This window comes from Gymnodraco acuticeps, unplaced genomic scaffold (genome assembly GCF_902827175.1).
Source record: "Gymnodraco acuticeps unplaced genomic scaffold, fGymAcu1.1, whole genome shotgun sequence".
In the NCBI taxonomy this organism is placed as follows: Eukaryota; Metazoa; Chordata; class Actinopteri; order Perciformes; family Bathydraconidae; genus Gymnodraco; species Gymnodraco acuticeps.
In genome coordinates, this window is record NW_022992021.1 from 358,740 (window position 1) to 381,867 (window position 23,128).

The following is a 23,128-nucleotide window of genomic DNA, read 5'->3' on the forward strand; positions in this document are numbered from 1 at the left end:
CTGACTTATTTAATCCTGTGCATTGCGAGAGTATTTTTCAACCGCTATGAATACTACAGCAGCTGATCCACGGATTGATTCCTCCCTCTGCTAAACCAGCTCTATCTTATGAATCAATAACTGTAAACAGTAACACAAAGCGATATGAAGCAGAGCAGCATGTTGAAGCTCCTCCAGGTTTCTCCTGCCTGTTCAGCATGCAGAGATATCAACATGTCATTGTTAATGAGGGTTTTAGGGGTTATTTATTTTTGCATTTTCTCACATTTTACCAGCCAGCTAGATTTGAGAACAATTGAACCCAATCAGTCTGGGATGATGACCTGTTAGCACAACACCACCCACAGACCAGTTTACCACCATCTGGTGTTAACCAATCTGCTGTAGAAACACAGCTTATTTCCTGGGGGTTTTCAACAATAGCTTCCAGGTGCATCTTGGGATGTCTTCTTCAACTGGGCTTTAGGGCTGCACGATTTGGGGAAAAAATCTAATTTTTTTGACAAATATTGCGATTGCTTTTATGATATTTGTTTTTAAGCGACCCAACGGAAGTTTATTGTAAAATGCGGCCATAACTCCGGCTAGGAAGGTCGTATCAACGTGCTCCCACCTCTAGCACCTCCGCAGCCCGAGCTACGAGTTAAAGAACTAAACTTACATGAAACTTCCGTTGGGTTGCTTTAAAGTCAAGCTTCAGTTTAAGATTCACCCTGTGATAGAAACATGTGATGGAGCATTACTAACCTGACTCAGATGGTTCACCAAACCATCTAGGAAAGCTGCATTGGAAGCCATTTGGAAAATGTTGTTCATTTGTGTGTATGAATTATACGTTTTTGTTTTTGTATGATTTTAGTAGAAGAAAAAAAGAAAGGGCAGGCACTTTCAAAAATACTTGGCAGGTGATTGGATCAATCACCTTCTATCATGGGCCAATTCTGATTGATTAACATGGCTGGTACATGTGGAGCACAGCACTTCTGATTGGTGTGGATGACTGACACACAAGGAGAACAAAAAAATTATTTGTAAAAAAGTTAAAACAAATTGCAGGCTTTGCGATTTGATAATCGCATCATTTCAAATCGCAATTTCGATTTAAAATCGATTAATCGTTCAGCCCTACTGGGCTTTACTGAGGTTGATTATAAAAATGTCTGAAACTGATCAAAAAGATGAACGTTTTCACCACAGGTCAGAATAAACTACAATACAGCACTCATGGATTGTAGGCTAGGTGGATGTTTGCAATTCAATGATTTTATAATTAACAATGATGTCAATATTTGCCACAATAATGTACAAGTTATGTTTTTTTATTCCAGTTTTTTGTCCTGGTTAAAATGGACACTTGCTTTTGTTTCCCAGTATTAACACATAACTGTTAGGGGGGTCAATGTGGGCTGAAATTAAAGGGGAAGTTTGGATTTTTCATGTGGGGTTGTATGAGTTTATCTAAAGTCGGTGAATTATCTTAATTAGTTGCCAGTTTCCACAATCAGGCAAGAGTTATGGCACGCAAGAAAAACAATGTACTACTGGACATGGGCAGCAGCAAAATCTAATGGAGCCATATCAAATGATCAGTTAAAGCGATAGACCATTTTTATCGCTTTACATTTCTGTCAGCCCTTTCCAACTGAGGCTGGGATCTTTTCTCTCTTGAAAGCCACCAAACTCCTGCGAGAAAGACCTTTTTTTTAAATCTCACAGGACACATAAGTTGCTGGTTTACTTTCTGAGTCAATCGATTCGTTTCTTTGTGTTTTTTTTTTTAACTGGTTGGCGATTCTCTAAAGTCACACAATATCACACACCGTACTAACCGATCATGGAGACCAGCAAGTCCTGTGTTCTCTGACATCAAATACAAGTTTTCTTCAATGGAGTCTGGTGGTTTTAAACAGCATAGAGAACGGGTCCCTTTTGGAAAGAGCTTTCTGACTGCAATGTGAAGCGGGAATCCATCAGTTCATTGCTTTACTCCTGTGCTGGTAATCCCATCTGCTTCTCCAAACTAGGGTCAAGTTGACAACCATCAACTGTATTTAGTCATTCACTCGCTATGAGTAAATACCTCAAAAATCCCCACTTGAAATCATCCAAACAACCCCCTAAATTCTCTCCTACATGCTTCTGCAATTCTTTACAGTCACACTGATAGAGTGTCATTACAGATGCGTTATGAAAGGATTGTTGTTGATTTTTCACAGACACTGAAGTGTTGTTTAGCGAGAACAGTGACGTCTTAGCTGAGCACGTCTCTCGGAGAATATACATTACATTTGTGAGCGTTTAATTCTCGTCATGTTGTTTTCTAATTGTAACTGTTTGGGACCATGAGCACACACCACAGGGATGTTTCTGTTATACAGAACATGCTGGAGGCTATTTTGGAAGAAACATTACGCATTTCTTATGTTTTTAATAGTTTGTCAAATTAAGCTAAGATACTGGCTTACATGTAGTCACTTAAACTGATGTTTTGTTTTTTATAAACACTTTATCTTGCGTAATACGAGACCCTGCTTATTTGTTGTCCTGCTTTGCTGGTGCCTTAGTTTTTGAAGCTGGTACTTTCCGTAAAAGTCAGCCTGCTTTTTTTTTCTACAAATAGAAATGTTTGCTTCATGCACTGGACCTTTTTTCTGGTTACTATGCTTAACGTCTGCATCTCTTATTAGTCACTGGTTTTATGTGTGCTGTAAGAAATGTTCTCTGTATGTTTAATGGTCTTCACCCTCTGCCATTCAATGTGTTTTAATTTCAAATGATGTCAAGTTATTACGTGACTTGTTAGACGCTTTTATCCAAAGCGACTTACATACTCAATACTGTGGGCAGGAGCAATTTGTGGTGAAGTGTTTCAGGGACACAACGACATGCTGACTGCAGTGGGACTCGAACTTGCTATCCTCTGATTCGAAGATCAGCGCACTAAGCCACTGCGCCACACGCCACACATTGATTATCTTTTAAGAGGAAAGTTTGTGCTTTGGCTGTGCTCCTAAAATACATTCAGGAAAGTTTTATTTCACAATTTGACGCTATTACAACGGCAGAGACTCAGTTTTAGTGATGGGCTTTACAGTGTTTCCCCTAGGATGGAGTCATAGCAGCGGTGCTAAGGCACGTGGGCCCAGCATAATGTGAGCGCGGAGCGCGTGGAACTTTTTAGTGTGTACACGTGCGAAGTGCGCCCCGCCAATTTGTTTCTATGTGTTAGCACAAGAAAGGCTCTTGAGGCCTAGTACCAGGGCCGGTTCTAGACAATTTGCTGCCCTAGGCGAGATTTTATATGTAAAGAATAAATGAAAAAGCTCTACAAAAGACAAATACACTACAAAAACAGAAACTTATTGACATAGGTAATATACGTCAAAATGGCTTCAAATGTATTCATTATTGTATGAACATGTTTGAATTGGGGGGTGGACGTCACATCCTCTAGGGGGGTCCGGGGGTATGCTCCCCCGGCAAGATTTGTTTTGAACATTTTAAAGTAAAATGCTTCAATCTGGTGCACTTTCATTTTTGGATTACTGTCCTATAGTATACATTGGAATGATTTCAAACCTGTTTTTATTTATCCTAATAATTATAAAGGAGTGCCTTGGAAATATGTGTTTACATAATTTGTGGTCAAAACGTTTGAGACCCACTGAGATAACTTAGACTAAAATTAACTTATCTAAACACTCAGAGAGCCCTTTACCTCACTGAGCCTCTCAGTCTGACAGGAGAGCTCTCCTCCACAGTGGTTGTAGAAACATCTACTTCTTATATCCGTTAGCGCAGCTAGCACCAGATTCTAATAACAACAGCGCCGGTACCGGTGCGCCCTCTCTCTCGCTCGCACTTTTGCTGTGAGCTGCGGGCGCCGGATAAGCCAACATCCCCCACTTACAGCGCCCATCGTACAGGGCAAATGAAAAGTGTAACCGGGGTGAAAAGGGTGTTACATTTACTTAATTATGAATGTTGTTACATCAAGGCCGAAAATTTGGATGAGCGCCAATGGTCAAAAATGTTTTTTCCCTCCCAGAGCTACCAGTGCAGCGCCCCCCAGATCTGGCGCCCTAGCGACCACCTGTTAATGCCAAAAATCGGCCCTGCCTAGTACATACAGTGCATGGCAATGTCTCAAGATTTAGCAAAAATACACCTTTATTGAACATACAGTAACACAAATACTACAAATCCACATAACAAACAATCAAAAATGAAAAAGGGTCGCCACTTATTATTATTTATTTTTTGGGTACCTGGCTGGCGCCCCCTAGCAGCGGCGCGCATATTTCAGCAGTGGCGCTGCGCTGCCACTATTTGTATATAGGGGAAACACTGGGCTTTAAAATGTTTTCTGAAAGCAGTGTGAGGATCAAAAAGCTCAAACTGGAATGTGCCTTCTTGGATGATCCCCTCACATTGACAGCTGTGTATCCATGTGCTCGTAAAGTATCCTGTTGTCATTAAGAACATGAATGTCTTCCTGTGATTTGTTTTTGAGGATAGGCTTTCCTCATCACTGTTAATGTAATGCAACCAGCTGGTACTTTGTTCTCTATGATATAAATAAAATGTACTTGCACTTAAAAGAATGCCGTAATGTAGACACAATTAATAATAGAGAGAAAAAGCTAGGAGAAAAGATAAAAGTCATAAATAATATTAATGAGTGTGAATATAATAAAGACAACCCTCCTGTTGTCTTCGGGTCAAATCTGACCGATTTATAACTTTCATCAATCATAACTTTTTTGTTTTACATTCGATTACATTAAGGCTTTATGATATGCTTCACAGTACATTTGAACATATTAAATTGCTGATCACCACTTTCATAAATTTTTGGATGATTTAGTCAACTTTGTAACACCCATGGTGTTTCCGGTCAAAAATGACCGCCATAAAGAAAAGGAATTAGTAACCATCCGGATCAGATAAAAAAACACACACAAACACCCACACACACATATTCTAGATGTGTCCTCCCCCCCCCCCCCCCTTATGTGCCCAATCCCCCCATGTGAATCACACCTGGCACACACACACAAACACACACAGAACAATTTGACACATTTCCCGCTCTTATGTGCCCATCCCCCCACATCAATCACACCTGGCACACGCAATACATGTTCAGTGTCTATTCTTTGTATATGTACTGCAGTTGTTCATGTATACCAGTAGTCCGATACAATATGTACAGTTTGAAAGGGTGTTAAATGAAATTTGGTGATGATTAATGGTTTTTGTGTTAATGTAATTAAATGATTAAAACAGGACCGGTCAAATTTGACCGCGAACACCAAAGTAAGGGGGGGGGAACAAAGACAATAGGAGGGTTGAATACTAATTTCATATGAATAAATAAAAAGTTAGATGAAATATGAAATCATAATCTTCTTAATAAATGGGAAATATGTACTAATACATTAAAAGGTATAGAATAATTAAATCATAACATATCAATAGAATGTCCCTTTTCCGCCTAATAGAAACTTCCCAAAGGACCAATGATGAGTAATAAACAAGATAATAACAGAAAATAAAACATGGTCAGTTCATGGACTTTTTCATTTAGTTTTCAGACAATTTCAACCATGTGTTCTTGGTTTCACCTGCACTATTTAGTTCATAATTACCTCTTGAAGCAATGTGTATCTTCATTGCTGCATGTGCTTAGTATTTGATTAACATTACATTACATGTTACTTGTTAGACGCTTTTATCCAAAGCGACTTACATACATTCAGTCCTGTGGACAATCCCCACAGGGTGAAGTGTCTCAGGGACACAACAACATGCTGACTGCAGTGGGGTTTGAACCTGTGACCCCTGATCCCAACACCACGCTCTATCCACTGCGCCACACGCCTCCCTATCAACAAACATGATTTATTCCTGGAGTGATGCAGGTTTCTGCATTGTTGCTTTAAGGAAGGAAAATGAAACAGTTGCTACTGAACCGAGTAAAAATGTCCAAGTGGGAGAAAAAAGTATCTCTTCCTGTACTCTGGAGGGATTGTTGTCAGGGTAAACCTGATATACCTGGTTAAGTTCAATAGTGACCAGCACTATTAGGTTATTGTAATTATCTGCCAGACATTAATAACTTATATGTATTATATGGGTTTAATATGAGGTCTAAAATAAATACCTTCAAGGTTGAGATGAATCAAACATGTTCTGATAAATTAGTCCATGATTTATGTTAATACATTTAATTGTTCTATCACTAAGAGATCTCTGTTAATCCCACACACACTCCACCTGTATTTTCTCGCTGTTTAACATTATTATACAGGGTGCATGTAGCCTACTTCCATGATGTTTAACCTCTTCTCATTTAGTTGTCTTCTTCCTCTGTGACTGTAAATTAAAGTTTGGAAGTATATTTTTGTCCGTGTTGTCTTTGTGTGTATAGCCTACAGGTATTATATTATCTGCCCCGTTTTTGCTTCCATGTTTAACTTTGTGGTGATAATTGTTAATAGAGTAAAAGCCATCTATTAGCTTTCACACTGATTCGTGACTTCTTGGCACGTAAAGATGCCTTGTTGGTCCAGAGGGGGAGTGACTGTCTGAGTAATGCACTGAATTTATTTGTATTTATCAAGGGGATAAATACATTGCAGGAAGCCCCGCCTAGAATATGTGCGGTCAGAGAGGAGGAAAACTCGAGACCTCTCACTCTGCTGGTCTTTTTTGAAGTCACTTTATATTGAAGTCAAAAGAAATGCATCCTTTGGTGTCCCTGATGGTCGATGAGTGATCAAAATCAGATTGTTTACCAAAAAAGAAGTTGTGCTGGAATAATGTAATCAAATATGCAATATAATCACATAATGGCTCTACACGTAATGTACAACGTCTCAATGCACTTCATGAAATAGGATTTTTTTACTTTTTTCACATATTATCATAGGCGGATTTTGCGGGGGGCGGAAATATATTACAGCATTACTACGTCTAAAACTGTTCCAATACAAATATTTTGTATATCAATATTTTAATAGATGTAATAAAATGATTGTTACAATACAAATCTGAATAATATCATGTTTTGTTTGAAATAATTTCATTTTTGAGCAGTCGCATGTTGTGACGTGTGTGTGACGTGTGTGTGACGTGTGAGGTTAAGGACACAAGTTCCCTCGCTTTTTTTTGTTGCATACAAGTGATTCAGCTATTGTATTACAAGAATGAGCAGTAATCAGTGGCGACTGGTCATTAGGGGCAGGTGGGGCACACCTAGTGTCAGCAGAAAGTATTAAAAATAATGATTACAACAAAATGCAAAAAATAAATTAAAATATATAAAATATATTTTAAGATCATGTTTAATCATCTGATTCGTCTGTACATTGCTGTTTTAGTCTGTATTCTTCTAATTAGTGTCTACAGTGTGTGCCTATTGAGCTGTTTTGAGCCATGTGGGACAAAACCCGATCCTGCCCCTCCCTCTCACTGTCTAAGTGAACGGTGACTGTAAAAACTACACTGCGCATGCTCAGAGTATTTTCCTATTTAATGTGTGTGGCAAAAAATAACGACCATAGGGGCATAGTGCTGCCATCCCCACCATACGTCATGTCACATAATTCAGAGCTGATTGGCTGTACGTGTGCCGCGAAAAGTGTGGTGTGTGAAGAGGAGGAGAGAGACGCGTCCTAAAACCAGGAAGTAAGCTGTGCATGGCTTCCCTCCACAAAAAAGCAATGAGATTTCTCCATAGGATTTTAGAAAATAGCTCCAAATAAGATCTGTGGGAAACGTACCTGTTAGATAAATGTACGTTTTGTTCAGCCGGATAATATCCTACTTTTATCATTTTCGAATCATAAATCTATCGATTAGATTTATGATAGACTTTTAAAACTACAAGAAGATAAGGAGGACTTTTACAAAAAAGTAATAGAGATTTTTGTCCAGAAGGATAGGCAAATGGACTTCATCTTCAAGTCAAGGTAAGACCACAATTTTATTGAAAATGGGATCTTACTAAGAGAGAACAATTCAATATTTAAATGATAAAATTACATTTTTTGGGTATCCTTCTGTTGAACTGTCTGTTAAAATTAATTGAAGCATCAGACAAAAAAAGCTTTTGAAAATAATATTATATTTTGATTTAGGTCAAAATATAATATTTGTAAACCTGAAGAGTCAGTGCCAGTGCCTCACCAGCGACGAACCTCTCTGCAGAAGCTTATATATAGACATCTAAGTTTTTAGTGCCCCACCACTTTTGCACATATAGAAACGCCACTGGCAGTAATGGATATTTCTGGGACGTTTAAGGCGTAGGCCTATACTTCTGCACTAAGGTAGGACACTGGTTAATAATAATGTAGCCAAGGGATATAGTAGTTATCAAATAAGTATAAGATGTGCACAGTTATGATACGTTTTACAGTTATGAAATGCACTGTTGTTGGGGGAAGAGACCGCCCCTTCCATATGAGTGTGTACGAGGCGTGCATGACGGGACGAGTTGTGTTCGTATGTGGAAAAGTCATACTCAGTGCGGTGAACGCTGGCTTTATTGCTAATGTATCCGTAGCACCCCACGCAATAGTTGGGACTGTGTACTGACGTCAGTAAAAAAGGTTTGACCCCCCAAGCGCAAATGTCAAACTCCGCGATTTTTATGTTCATTGATATAGAAAACAATCGTTAGATGCAGTGCCATTTACATTCTCTGTCTTTCTCTAATTGGTCATTTGAGGCTGAGAAAACCACATACGAGGAGAAAAGCCAACGTTAAAACTGCTCATTAATTATAAAGAAAATAAAAACAAATGTTAAAGGTAAGAATGGAGAAACCAGCTCGAGTGCGCTAAAATGTAAAAGTACACAACCCGGAAAAAATCTGCCCTTTCCTTCAGACTTCCTTACAGAGCCCCTCCTCCAACACACACGAACGCGCACATGACCAATGAGGGCACGAGGTAAGTTTGTGCCCAGATGGAAGGCTGACAGGCAGGTAGGCCATCCAGTTACTTTAGCCGGGCCGGCTCAGATGATTGGTCGTGCTTTTTACAGCGCCACAGCTTCCACAGATGACATTTTGTTATGTATTTATTGTCAAAGCATTTCATGTATTCATTGCTATCGGGATGTTAAGAGCATTCCATGGAATATAACAAAAAGTGTTTCAGAAGTGAATTACCTACCCCACCTTTAAGAGAATGGGGTCAGATGATGGTATAATTATGTAAATCAATATATTTGTGATCGATACAAAAACAATCTTTATTTTTCCCTACTTAAAAAAAAAATGCTTTTGTGCATGAACTGTGTCAGAATAGGATGTAAACAATAAATAGATGTTTACTTTCAATTCAAAATTTAAATTCAATTCAAAGGTTTAATTGTCAGTGTAGAAATGGCAATGAAAGTCTTATGACCCGAGCATCAGAGTACATTTACGGAAGAGGGTTATTAGGGCCACAGGAGTATTTTTTTTTTACATAATGTGACCAAAAACGTTTGAGATCAAAGTCAGAATTATGAGATTTTCAGGAAAAAAGAAAAACAAATCTTACAAATATAAATGTATCGTTTTCAAGTCAGTTTTTTATTTATTTTGATCACAGCTCAAATGTGTTTCTCATGTGGACCTTATCCTCTTCCATATACATCTCAATAATAACCCAATAGGAAAAAAAGGTGTTCCCTTTGTAAACCTGGTTAAATTAAAAGCTATTACCAAGAATCCAGTTTCTAGTGAAAAGTAACTCCTCCGAGTGAACCATCTTTTCAACACACGATCTTTGTCTCGCTGCTGACGTGCGTCGGTCCGTCACGTGACCTGAGGAATGTTAACAATGCAGCGAGTGTCCAACTTTGTGCTGCATTTCTGATCCTGCTGCAGTCTGCGGAGAAAATGGAGGCTCGTTTCATCACATTTACCCTCTTTCTCCGTCTTCACTGAGCTCCTCGGGGTTTTCTATGCGCTCTTCAAACGAGAAACAGGATTTACTCTCCAAACTGAGGTTATTCTCGCTTCTTCTTCTTCATCTTCTTCTTCTATCCCATGGTAAGTTGAGACTTAACTTTTCCTGGGGAGGGGAGTGGTGGAGTAAACTTATTTCCACGACTTGTTGCTGAGGAAAAAAATGTTCCGTCGTGGGTGTGTTGAAGTGAGGAGATTTTAGAGAGATTTCTAGGTGTTTTCCTTAGAGTTATAATTGGACTTGAAGAGTCTTTTCTGCATAGGAATGTTCTGGAGCTGCAGCAGTGGATACAGTGAGGCCACAGGACGGTAAAACAGGGGTTTCCGACCCTTTCCATGTCCAGGGGCCGCAGGCAAAAACTGTTAACTACACAGACACCATTTTGTAACGGTTTTAAAGCTTTGACACAAATATGAGAAGTTAACTTATCAACAGAATAGTTCATTTTTACACAATCACCTATTGTTAAATTAAAGTCAATGCTGAAATTGCCATTTTTTTGGCTGCAGACTCCCTAAAGTAGGGACCTCTAAGGGGCCAAAACTTTATGTTATGGACCTTATTATTTGTAAAGAAATCCAGGAGGTTTCTATATAGTTATATTTTTGATTTGAGTATCAGAAAACCCTGCACTTTATTTAGTTGAGTTCCTGCATTTACAATTAAGGCGTGATATGTGGTTAGGAACAGACTGTTAATATGCATAAGATCACAATATTTCCAAATGTCTCACACTAAAAAGTAGATTTCTTGTTTTTCACAGACAAGATAACCAAATAGCTGAATTAGTATATGAGTCTGTTGGGATTATTAAGGGGAAATGGAGGAGAATAAGTGGGACAAATGTCCATAGTTTGCTTTTTTTGTCTCTATTCCAAGCCTAAAGGGCAAGGCCTGCATAGTTTGGCACCGATGCAACCATGTTTCATTCAGGTGTGCTTCTACTAGTCTAAACTACTATTACTACGCCCAAACACACACCTTCTCTCTTATGTTTGACACACTTTTACTACATTTGCCAGGAGCTTTTATTTGTTCAGGTGTTTGATTAGTAAAGAACTCGCCTGGCAGCTGACTCCTAAATGCTGAGATGTGCAAACCATAACACCAAAGTTTTATTTAGACACTTTTGAGTATCATCCTGCCAGCCTGTCTCCAGAGGCAGGAGGTGACATGTATCTTATACAATTAGACCTATTATACTCTGACTTTGGTGATGCAACAGTGTGCCTTCAGGTATTTGGCCACAGCTGGGTTTGATTCAGTCAGGCGGTGCAGAGGCTTCTTTAAAGGAAGAACCACAGGATCAGAGGGAAACCACCAGTGGACTTCACACAGAGGCTGGCAGATGTTGTGCTGTGGGTTATTGTATAACAGAAGCAGGTAAATAAAACAACGAGGTGACACAATGGGAAATAATCTTGTTGAAATGTAAGATGGATAGAAGTTCCTTATTGATCCTAAATAAGTAAATGATTGTGTTACAGTAGCAGCAGGTTCTCAGGATTTGTATCGGAGTACACAGTCAATATGTACATATCAACATTAGAGAGTATATATAGTACACAACATTAAGACATACAATGAGACCGCCACATGTAAAATATGTCTGGTGCTTGTGCTGTGAAGTTGATTGTATGTTAATGTGTGTCTGTGAATACCATGGATTGTAGTAGTTTGTGATTTCACCTTTTTATATATAGCAGTGGTTTTGAAAACAGAAGTTTGATCTGTCATTTTTAAGGCTGTCTATTTCTAAAAGAAAAATCGTAGTCTACTTAACGTTATGTGATTTTGTCCACTCAAAGACTTCTAAGAAAATGATGCGAATGCACCTCTTTAAATCTTGTGATTGCCATCTTGTTTTTTGGAGATAGAAGAACACACTTTAAAAATCTCTACTTTGCTTAAGACGTCTTGAAAGATTAAGACTAATAGGGGGCAGCGTTACCTTTCTTAAACGTACCTTCTTACTTTTACAACATTGCATCATTTCTCCACAATGTCCCAAATACAGACAGAATTGTCATAATTCTCTCTGTACAAAAAGTGACAGCAGTCAGGAAGGTTTAGATTTTTAACGTGACTGACAAAATATGACCAAGCAACAACATTTATCCGTTAATTTATTTATTATTTTTGCAAGACTTGTTATCAGCATTAAAGACACATTATTTTAAAATGTCTCCTTCAGGTCACGTTTCCCGGCCGATCATGAAGTTTGCCTATTTGAGTGAAACTGGCTGTTTGTGCATATTTTCACTCTGGTCCAAATTGGAGTCGGGGGTTAGGTTGTAGGTTAAGTCAAAGTAGAGATAAGGCTTAGGTATGTATTGTTGAAGGTTAGGGTTAAGTATGGAAGTGTGTTTGTGGAAATGAGTTGAAAATGTCTTTGCACATCTCTTCCCTGGTACATTTTCAAGGTTGGACCAGCACCAACATCCCTCCATTTCAACACACAGATCATCCACAGATCTTGCTTTCTTTTTTTGGTTTATTTTGGTCAGCAGAGACTGTCCCAGACGGTCCCATGATTCAGCGGTGGTGGTATGAGTTTACTTGTAGTTACTTGTGGAAAGGAATGCTCATTGGTTGGACATGGCGCCTGAAGCATCGCAGGAATGGAGGGAGAGATCCCAGAGATGGGGCAACATTTTCACAGCGTGGCACCCTTGTCCTTGTCCTACCCCACCACCCAGCAATATAAAAGAAAAACATGTTTTTGTCCATGCAAAGTTTTATCTGTACAAACAGTGAGGGCTGTGTCCTTCTCAGAAATGGCCCAAAGGGATGGAGTCTGCCAGGGAGGAGGCGGTGGGGGTTTAGTGGTTCAAGGCTTCTTATGTTTGGCTGCTTTCGTGTGAATGCCATGAATCTAGTACTGCTGGGCAATGTGGTTTTTATTAATAGGGACATTTTGTGATCCCATAAAAGAGTCAAAGTAGCCTATTAGGGTTAGATGGGATAAGATAATATACATTATTACAGAGGCAACAACAAAAGAAAGTAGGAAAGTGTAATACGTTTACCATTAACAAAACAAGATATGGTGGAAAGACTGAACTTCAAATTATTTCAGAAATTATTGTTTTTGTGCATGAAATAAATGGAGGAATTATGAGTTTTATGTTAAATGTTTGCATTACATAGGAGCAAAATGTGAACATCTGGTATTTTCCCTTACTGTAAATTCCTCTTTTAAAGGTTTTTCCCTAAGGGGTCCTCAACACAGACACACAGGACTCTCCTGGACTTTGTGACGATACTAAAGGTTGATGTAATCACACATCAATACCAGAGACTTGCTTTGTTTGAGAAATCATGTGTTTTTCTCCTCAGTTTGGCGTTGTGGATAACTCTACAAAGTCTACCACAATATCTACACGTTTCATTGGAAGTAGAGGAAGCTAGACAGCTTTTAAGAGCTGTGGCTAGTGTAACGCTTAATCATTGAGACTATTTAGATGTTACATTTTTAAAACAAAAGAAAAGTAATCTTATAACCGCAGTATGTTAACGTAGATTTAGCTTGTCGCTAGCATCATTGAATGACCTTCAGTTTTGAAACCCTGGACAACCAAAATAACTCCTCCCACTTTGGAACTCTGCCCCATGGCAACATAAAATACTAGTTTCTGATTGGCTATTAGTATTGTATTGAAAACAACATGGTAATTTTCACTCAAATTCAGTGAAAACGTTTGTGAAAAAACATACAGTTTCAGTGTTAAAGCACATTTAGCTTTTATGGAACACCAACTATTTCACCTCAGACGAGCTTTAAAAGATCTCAAGATTTCGTTTTTCAATGCGCAAACAGAGATAGGACATGGAAACTGACCTCATGTTATACTGTATCTCTTAATAGTCATTTTGAGTCATTTTCTCTCCCATTCTCAGTCTTTTTGGCTGTTTTGCGTCCCTTTCTTTGTGGTTGTTTTGGTTTCTTGTTGGGTGATACATCGAGTGACATTTTGAAGTCGTTTGTAAGATCATTTGGAGACTGGTTTTAAGTATTGAATAGCTGATTGTGGTACGTTGATATAGTACGAGCACTGAAAGGTGTACTGATGTATAAAACAGATTTTCAGCCCATCAGTTGTTTTTATGAATCACGTTCATTGCGGTTTGGATAATTAGGTCAATTACATTTTCTTAGAAACACAATCGGATGAATCAAAAGTCGATTGCTTAACAAAATAGTTGGAATATCAAACACGTTTTTCAAACCACAGCCGTGTCGAAACGTGCCAGCATGTGAATATGTCTGGCAGTTTTACAGCGGCGGTAACAACCCACATCAGTATCTGGAGAGCAGACTTCACCTGCCAGCCAAACGGAATTCTTTCTCTGACTAAGAAGGATATCTGAAGCATGTGAAACAGTCGGACAGGAAGCCAGCCTGCCTGTCTGTTTCAGGGTCATCTGTCAAGAGTGTTTGCTTGGATAGAAGCTTGAGACTTTTACTTAGTGGATCACCAATGTATGGAAAGAACATTTTTATGTGGAACTGTCACCAACCAGTAAATGGTGAAACATGAGTCTTTCCCCTCCTTTAACGACCAGGGAAGTTATCTAGGTTTGGTTTGATCCATTGCATTCAAGCTCATTGACTGAAATGAAAACATGACATTATCTCAAGTTTTTCTTGCAACTATAGCAGGGGGTCCGCGGGGTCTTAAAAAGTATTAACAGTTGATAAATCAATTTAGCGAAAATTAAGCCCATTAAACAGCATTTTCCAAGGTGTTACATTTTGTAGCTTGTTTTCAATAAGTATATAAATGGTCCAAAGAGGTTGTGTTCTACAGTCTGCCTGAATGTAATCATTGCGTAGGTGTGTAGTGTGATTCTGTGTAGTTTATTGATGGCATCCCGTTGGGTTTGACGTCATCTGAACAGGACATCGCGCGCTCACTGCTTGATAGCGCGGAGGTCAGTTTACGCCGGTTGTTAAACAACATCGTTATGGGGAAATGCAAGTCTGCGTCCAAATGGTTGGAAGATAAGGAGGAAGGACCATCAATACTGTATATAGTCAATGTGAGGTAAAGTGTGTCGCCAAGGTAACCGGTTAGAACTCAAAGTGGCGATGAGGACTTAAAATGTATGGAAAGGGTCTTAAAAAAGATCTTAAAAGGTTTTACATTGACTTCAGGATTCCTGCATGTACCCTGTATGTATAGGGAATTGGGGTCAGATTGTTGAATTATCATCATTTTGGTCAAACCTACTGGAACATTCCTGGTTGGACAGACTGCCATGACATTTTTCTAGGCATGTATTTATCCATTTCAACCCTTTTTTCCCACTAGCTAGCATGAAATTGTGTTGATTCCAGTCAGGATGAATTTGAACAACTTGTGTTACTCTTTAACTTGTCATCAATCTAGATAGTTCAGATCAAAAGGAGTCCAATCCTTTGATTTATGACCAAATAACAAAACAAAGTCTTCATTCCCACCAGGCTCTTCTTTATTTAGGGCTGATTAACAAATGTCTGCATGATAACACGCTAAATAAAGACGCTACATTAACATCAGCATGTTAACGACGTGGGCAAGTTGGCATCCTGATGTTAGTGTTGAGCTCCAAACACCGCTGTGCCTAAGTATAGCCCCACAGAGTTATTCTAGCTGTGTACACTCTTAGTTTTGTTATTCATCCTTCTGCTAAGTGTCATTGGGAAATGGTTTTGTCCCAAAGAGTACATTCCTGTGGGAAGCAGTAGTGTTCATCAGCTTATGATCATCAAAATGGAGTTTATTGCCAGGTACATTTACACATACAGGGAGGATTTGCTTTTGTGTGTGGTGGTGCGAAGACACAAGAAAATACATTTTACGACCTGCAGTATATTATCATTTTAAGTGGAGGGCTGTGCGGATTTAAAGAGCGGTAGGGATATATAGAAATGTTCAATTCAATACAACTCACTTCACACATCCTCCTAAGTTGTTCTGTACATTTTCAGCTTCATATTTTTGCATCCTCCACCCCAAGTTGTGCGAGTGTTTCACGTTGGACTGCAGGTCCTCACGTGAGGCTCCTGACAGGAACATGTCTCACGCGTCATCCCATCTGCCCTGCGGGAGTAGCGCTGCTGTGGCAGAATGCGGAGTATGTTCCCGCAGATAAGACTGTCCAACGGTGTTAAATGTCTGATCACAGGGGAGCATCTGAATGTTTGGACCCCTCGTTGCTGCACTCTCACAAGGGTGTTTACCGATGACCTCGTAGCATAAGTATGCACTGACAGGGGCTGACTTGTGCAACCGCTGCTATGTATTGAGGGGGGGGCAGCTGGTTTGATGACACCTAGCATTCTTGAATTGTGCAGTAGGTATGCACCAGCACCACATATGGACTAATACAGAGTCTCACTTCCAGATTTGACCGGTTTCAAACGGGTCCTATCATGTGATGTTTCTGTTAGAATAACTGAAACTCCAGGCATTTTGAGTCTTCAATCAGGCTGGAATAGATCCTGTTCAAATGCCAAATAACATCTGATAATGTCATCTGCAGTATACATTTTAATCCATATAGGGTGGGTTATAATTTTTGTACATTTATACTATTAATTCCACAAGTACTAGGTACCTGTTGGCATGCAATTGGCCAAATGTCATACTTATTTTCCTTTAAACGTTGACATAAAACGAACATTTCATATGTTGTATCGGTGTTGGTTATTTTTCTGCTGCACTGAAATCATCAAAATGTATAATCGGTTTAAAAATGTTGGTTTTGAGTCACCAACATATTTAAAGTTGCCAGGCCTTATAACTTGACTGTGTGCAGTGTCCGTTCTGGTCCACACATTTGCTATTTTGAATTAAAAGCACAACTTGCCCTGTGCTGAAAGTGTAAGCTGCCCAGCGCTAGCTTTAATTTTAGAAAATCCATGAACACCATGCATGACCGCTGTCTCCATCTAACTCCATCCCTTCCTCCTCAGGCGGAGACTGGCAGCATCATGGTCTGGCTGCGCGGCGCCCTCGTGACCGGCTGCATTTCCTGGAATAAGTTGGAACCTGAGCCTTGAAAGCCACACCATGGCATGCCTGTAGTTCCTCACCTTCATCCAGCACCTCCAGAATCTACAGCATCTTCAGAATCACAAAGAGACGCAGACAAACCGAGGAGGACTCCCAAATCTCCCAACGTTTTTTCGCAGCCAGTTTGAAAGGAATCTTTTTTTGGAGGGAGTGTAAGTGTGTGTGTGTGTGCTTCCCTTTTTTAGAGTAGGTGCCTGCCCTGGGCACTGAGGTCATGAGGCCCAAGACTTTTCCAGCGGCCCCGTATGTGGGCAACACTCGGCAGAGGCTCCAGGAGATCAAGGAGGGCCTGAAGCAGCCGGCCAAGCTGGTGAGCCAGGCGTTTCATGGCGGCAGCTCGCGGTCCGACGGCAGCAGAGCGGCCGACTGCAAGAGCGGGAAAGACGCGGCCAGCCGGCAGCAGCAGCTCAGACCCCCGCAGAAGTTCAACAACTACCAGAATGCCCTGCGAGAAATTCGCAAGTCCCTCATGCCGTTCGACAAGTTCGGCCCTTCCTCCGGGTCGGGACACCCTGCCGGCGCCGGGGAGGTGAACCGGCAGATGCTGCAGGAGCTGGTGAACACCGGCTGTGACCAGGTGAGTCCGAGAGAGGGAGTGTGTGTGTCTTTGTTTGTGTTTTGTTGGTTTCTTGTAGGATGGTGCTGTCCTGGCTGGTTGTGAGAATGTGCTTCTTCTTCTGATGCCACGATTGTTTTACACTATTTTTAACCATCCCTTAAATATCATTTGTTGTGTTAGTGCCTTGCAGCGAGGGCTGGTTATTGAAATAATCCAGTGGCAAGTAGTATCCAAACTTCTCTAGTCAAACGAAATCTTCATTCAACACTTTTGTTCCCAGATTTAGAGCAAAGAAAATGGTTTGGTTTTGTTCTTGGATTTTCTCTTGATTCTTGGATTGAATGTGATTGGTGCAGCTGGTAAACAAATACATCAATTATTTCTAATATATTCGATATTTTTGGAGAATAGTTAGACCCTCCAGAACAACGCAATTATGCGATCGCAAAATGGCCGCATAATCCCCGCATTTTCCACACAAAGTTGAGAGGGAAAAAAAGTTAACTCGTCTTGACGTGAAGTAGTGATGATGATGCGACGTCACCAGCTCGCGCATCACAGAAGGTAAACAACACCGTAGAGTGAACGTGTGGAGCTCACACGAGAGAGAAAACACCAAGATGAAAACATCTAATCCATCTCATTTACCGACGAACATTTCTGCTAAAGACCGGGCAAAGCAGTTCTCCGATGCACGAAAGTGGGGGGAAACTATTCCGCAACTGTGTGTTGGAGCATAAGAGAACAACGACGGTGACGACGCACTTTGATTCATTCAAACATTCGAAAATGCTTTCTGCTGCTGCCGACAAGAAAGCCAAACAACTCACGTTCACCGAGGCATCAACCTCCAAAACCCTTTCGAGGGCTACAAGAAACGGTGTGTGTGTGTGTGTGTGTGTGTGTGTGTGTGTGTGTGGTGTGTGTGTGTGTGTGTGTGTGTGTGTGTGTGTGTGTGTGTGTGTGTGTGTGTGTGTGTGTGTGTGTGTGTGGGTGTGTGTGTGGTGTGTGTGTGTGTGTGTGTGTGTGTGTGTGTGTGTGTGTGTGTGTTGTGTGTGTGTTGTGTGTGTGTGTGTGGTGTGTGTGTGTGTGTGTTGTGTGGTGTGTGTGTGTGTGTGTGTGTGTGTGTGTGTGTGTGTTGTTGTGTGGTTGTGTGGTGTGTGTGTGTGTGTGTGTGTGTGTGTTAAATAGTGTTTTTCAATGTACTGGGAACGGTCAACATATAGCCACAGACATAACTGATTACTTACTTGGTTAAGTTTCTATTGTGATTGACTCTTAATTGCTATTCTGCCATTTTCACATTTTTGTGTTGCAATACAATGTGACACATTATATATTTAGACCCCTACTGAGTGAGTGAGTGAGATATCAAGAAGTTAGACAGAGGGTGTATTGTAGTGTGTGTAAATGGACAGTATGAATATGTTAGTGTTGCCTGTGTCTTGGCAAGTGTTGCTCTCTGCCACTTCACTCACATGGTGAAGCCGCTCTGCCTTCTTCAGTCAGGAATTTCTAATGAAAGCAGTCGAGGGTGCCATGTTCTCGCAGATGCAATACAATACAAGAGCTCCCTGCCAAGTGTACAGTGCTGCGGTTACATAACGCAGACCCGAGCAATGAAATGTTGAAATATCAGATGGGTTTCCCAATCGTCCAAAGAGCGTGTTTCCACGGGAAGGGAGGGCTAACTTTACACAGACCTTCAGCCTCAGAAATCACTGAGAAACGAACATGTCATGGGGATGCTGTAACTCAGGGGTCACTTCAATCCCTTAGAGTTAAATCAGAGTGAGAATTCAGCTTATACTGAGAAGTTTTTACATACAAGCATCTTGATTTTCGTCTATACTCGTGCAGACATGACAAAAAGTACTCTGAAAAGATCAAAGAAAGATTATTTAAGACCGAAAACGGAAAGAAATATGTACTTCCTCTTAGGTTCCTTCCTTTATATACATTTTTGACAAAGCTTTGACCAAACGTACGACTATAAAACGTTCATTGATAATTATTAGCCTGTGCTGTTAGAGCTTGCTTAACCTGAGCAAGACATAATTGCTGCCGTTTGTTGCTCTAAAAAAGCAAAAGTCTAGTGAGATCCATTTCAAACACCTGTCAAAGATCACAGAACAAACTGAATATCTTGAGGGCAGCCATTTCCTCTGTTCGACGGCAGCTGGTTGACCTCCATTGCTTCCACCATTTGTGAATGAGTGCGGGCAAACAGGAAGTGAACATTCAATGGCAGCAGGGTGGAGCAGTTCCTCCTGCTGAAGTCCTGCCTCCACCCAACATGTCTGACTCTTTGTTCCTCTGCGTCTCCGTCCCTACACATCTCATCTTCTCTTACACATTTTAAGTCATTGTTGATTCACAATGATTGTCAATCAACGTCCAAATGTTGATTTCACTTTGTTTCAAGATTAAACTCAAAAAGTTAGTCATTTGTTTGCTGTATCTTTTCTTTCTTTCTCAAAAGCCTCTTGTGCTCGTCCAAGATGTTGACTACAAACTGCACTTTGTCTTCATACACCTCTTGACTTTCCTCTCATCTCCTGTACACACACACACACACACACACACACACACACACACACACACACACACACACACACACACACACACACACACACACACACACACACGACTACACTAGTGTATGTGTGTGTTGTTAAAACACACAAGTGCTGTTGCCTCCATTTTTAGGCCACTAAGCAGTACATTTTTTATTTTACAAGCCAAAAACAATAATGGCTTCCACAGATCGGCTACTTCTGTCCTTGAAAACTTTTCACTTTAACTTCTCCTCCTCCTCATATTGTTACTCTTATCAGCGCACTTCCTCCTCCTCTTTGTCCCTCCTGTCTTCTCCAGCTGCAAATTACAGAGCAATGTGGCTCGTTACATAATCGCCTTTTTTTTTTTTTTTTAAAGGGAGGAAATGTTTTGGAGGGGGAGTGAGGGTGTGGGGCTGCATGCCACGCATCGAGATGACAGGGGAAGAAAGGAAACGGAGGGGAGGAGGGGTTCGCTTTCCTTCCCTGAGCTCCTCACAGGCCTTTAACTGTACATACGGACTCTAGTGCAGGCTAAGCATATTATGGCCTTCGACGTGTGAGCAACACACAGTGCGCTGTTTATGAAACGATGGGGCCAACGGGACGGGACTTTGAAGCTGTGTTCACGGTTAAGAAAAGTGAAAACTACTCGCTCCTTTAGACAATCTCTCCTCTCTGACTATCCTTTCCTGTAGGGTTATATAGGTTTCTATTGGCCAGCGCTCTAACACATCGTACGTGATAGGCTAAGGGGCGACATCTCTAAAAGGTTGACCAATCACAACAGAGCCGGCCAGCTAACCAATCAGAGCAGACTGGGCTCTGGTTTCAGACAGAGGGTGAAAAGAGGTGCTGCAGCTCAGGCAGTATGAGAACAATAAAGAGCTTTTTGAACATTAGAGCATGGAGACATGTAGAGACACTAGATACTGATATACACCTGAACATCAGCAGGAGAGGACTCTTTAAAGTAGAGACACTACATACTGATATACACCTGAACATGAGCAGGAGAGGACTCTTTAAAGTAGAGACACTACATACTGATATACACCTGAACATGAGCAGGAGAGGACTCTTTAAAGTAGAGACACTACATACTGATATACACCTGAACATCAGCAGGAGAGGACTCTTTAAAGTAGAGACACTACATACTGATATACACCTGAACATGAGCAGGAGAGGACTCTTTAAAGTAGAGACACTACATACTGATATGAACCTGAACATGAGCAGGAGAGGACTCTTTAAAGTAGAGACACTACATACTGATATACACCTGAACATGAGCAGGAGAGGACTCTTTAAAGTAGAGACACTACATACTGATATGAACCTGAACATGAGCAGGAGAGGACTCTTTAAAGTAGAGACACTACATACTGATATACACCTGAACATCAGCAGGAGAGTACTCTTTAAAGTAGAGACACTACATACTGATATACACCTGAACATCAGCAGGAGAGGACTCTTTAAAGTAGAGACACTACATACTGATATACACCTGAACATCAGCAGGAGAGGACTCTTTAAAGTAGAGACACTACATACTGATATACACCTGAACATCAGCAGGAGAGGACTCTTTAAAGTAGAGACACTACATACTGATATACACCTGAACATCAGCAGGAGAGGACTCTTTAAAGTAGAGACACTACACACTGATATACACCTGAACATCAGCAGGAGAGGACTCTTTAAAGTAGAGACACTACATACTGATATACACCTGAACATCAGCAGGAGAGGACTCTTTAAAGTAGAGACACTACATACTGATATACACCTGAACATCAGCAGGAGAGGACTCTTTAAAGTAGAGACACTACATACTGATATACACCTGAACATCAGCAGGAGAGGACTCTTTAAAGTAGAGACACTACATACTGATATACACCTGAACATCAGCAGGAGAGGACTCTTTAAAGTAGAGACACTACATACTGATATACACCTGAACATCAGCAGGAGAGGACTCTTTAAAGTAGAGACACTACATACTGATATACACCTGAACATCAGCAGGAGAGGACTCTTTAAAGTAGAGACACTACATACTGATATGAACCTGAACATCAGCAGGAGAGGACTCTTTAAAGTAGAGACACTACATACTGATATGAACCTGAACATGAGCAGGAGAGGACTCTTTAAAGTAGAGACACTACATACTGATATGAACCTGAACATGAGCAGGAGAGGACTCTTTAAAGTAGAGACACTACATACTGATATGAACCTGAACATGAGCAGGAGAGGACTCTTTAAAGTAGAGACACTACATACTGATATACACCTGAACATCAGCAGGAGAGGACTCTTTAAGTATAGCCAAGAAAACCAAACTTGACCGGAAAGACGGGATAAAATAATCAATTGTTTGGGAGGCGTGTGGTGCAGTGGGTTGTGCGTTGGTGTTGGGATCAGGGGGTCACAGGTTCAAACCCCACTGCAGTCAGCATGTCGTTGTGTCCCTGAGACACTTCACCCCAAATTGCCCGCCCTGTGTTGATAGAAATCAACACGTAATGAATTAAGACCCCACAGTTTGATGATTGATAGGTGTGTGTTCTGTGTGTTCATTTTGACACACAGAACAATGTTATAATAAACATAGATACTGTATGTTAAATGGATATATCCGCCTTCTTTCATTTATCTTTCCATTCCCACGACAATATACATAAAGAAATTGCATATTTTGGACATAGTTCGAATGGTGATTAATCTGATTCAAAATGTTAATCGTTTGACAGCCCTAATATATATATATAGCACCAAATTGCAACTAATCTATATCGACTGTCACTTTTCACATTGAACATGTGCTCTTTTATTAAATAAACTAAACGCTTTCATTTTAAGTTGAGTTTAGTGTTTTTGACCCTAAGAAACAATGATGCATTAATCAATAGCAATAATCCACAGCTCCTCTCTCTCACTCTCTGCTCCAGAGGATTTCAAAAA

The 23,128-nt window shown here is 40.4% G+C and overlaps 1 protein-coding gene across 1 annotated transcript in view; it reads left to right on the forward strand.

Annotated features, from left to right (window-relative positions):
• Positions 1 to 9,817: 9,817 nt before the first annotated feature.
• The window catches only part of lats2 (large tumor suppressor kinase 2), a 30,109-nt gene continuing 16,798 nt past the window's right edge, over positions 9,818 to 23,128 (forward strand). Inside the window, 2 exon segments of the mRNA XM_034201452.1 lie at positions 9,818 to 10,051; positions 16,930 to 17,606. Coding sequence (XP_034057343.1) covers positions 17,244 to 17,606 — 363 coding nt within the window. The 5' untranslated portion in view covers positions 9,818 to 10,051; positions 16,930 to 17,243.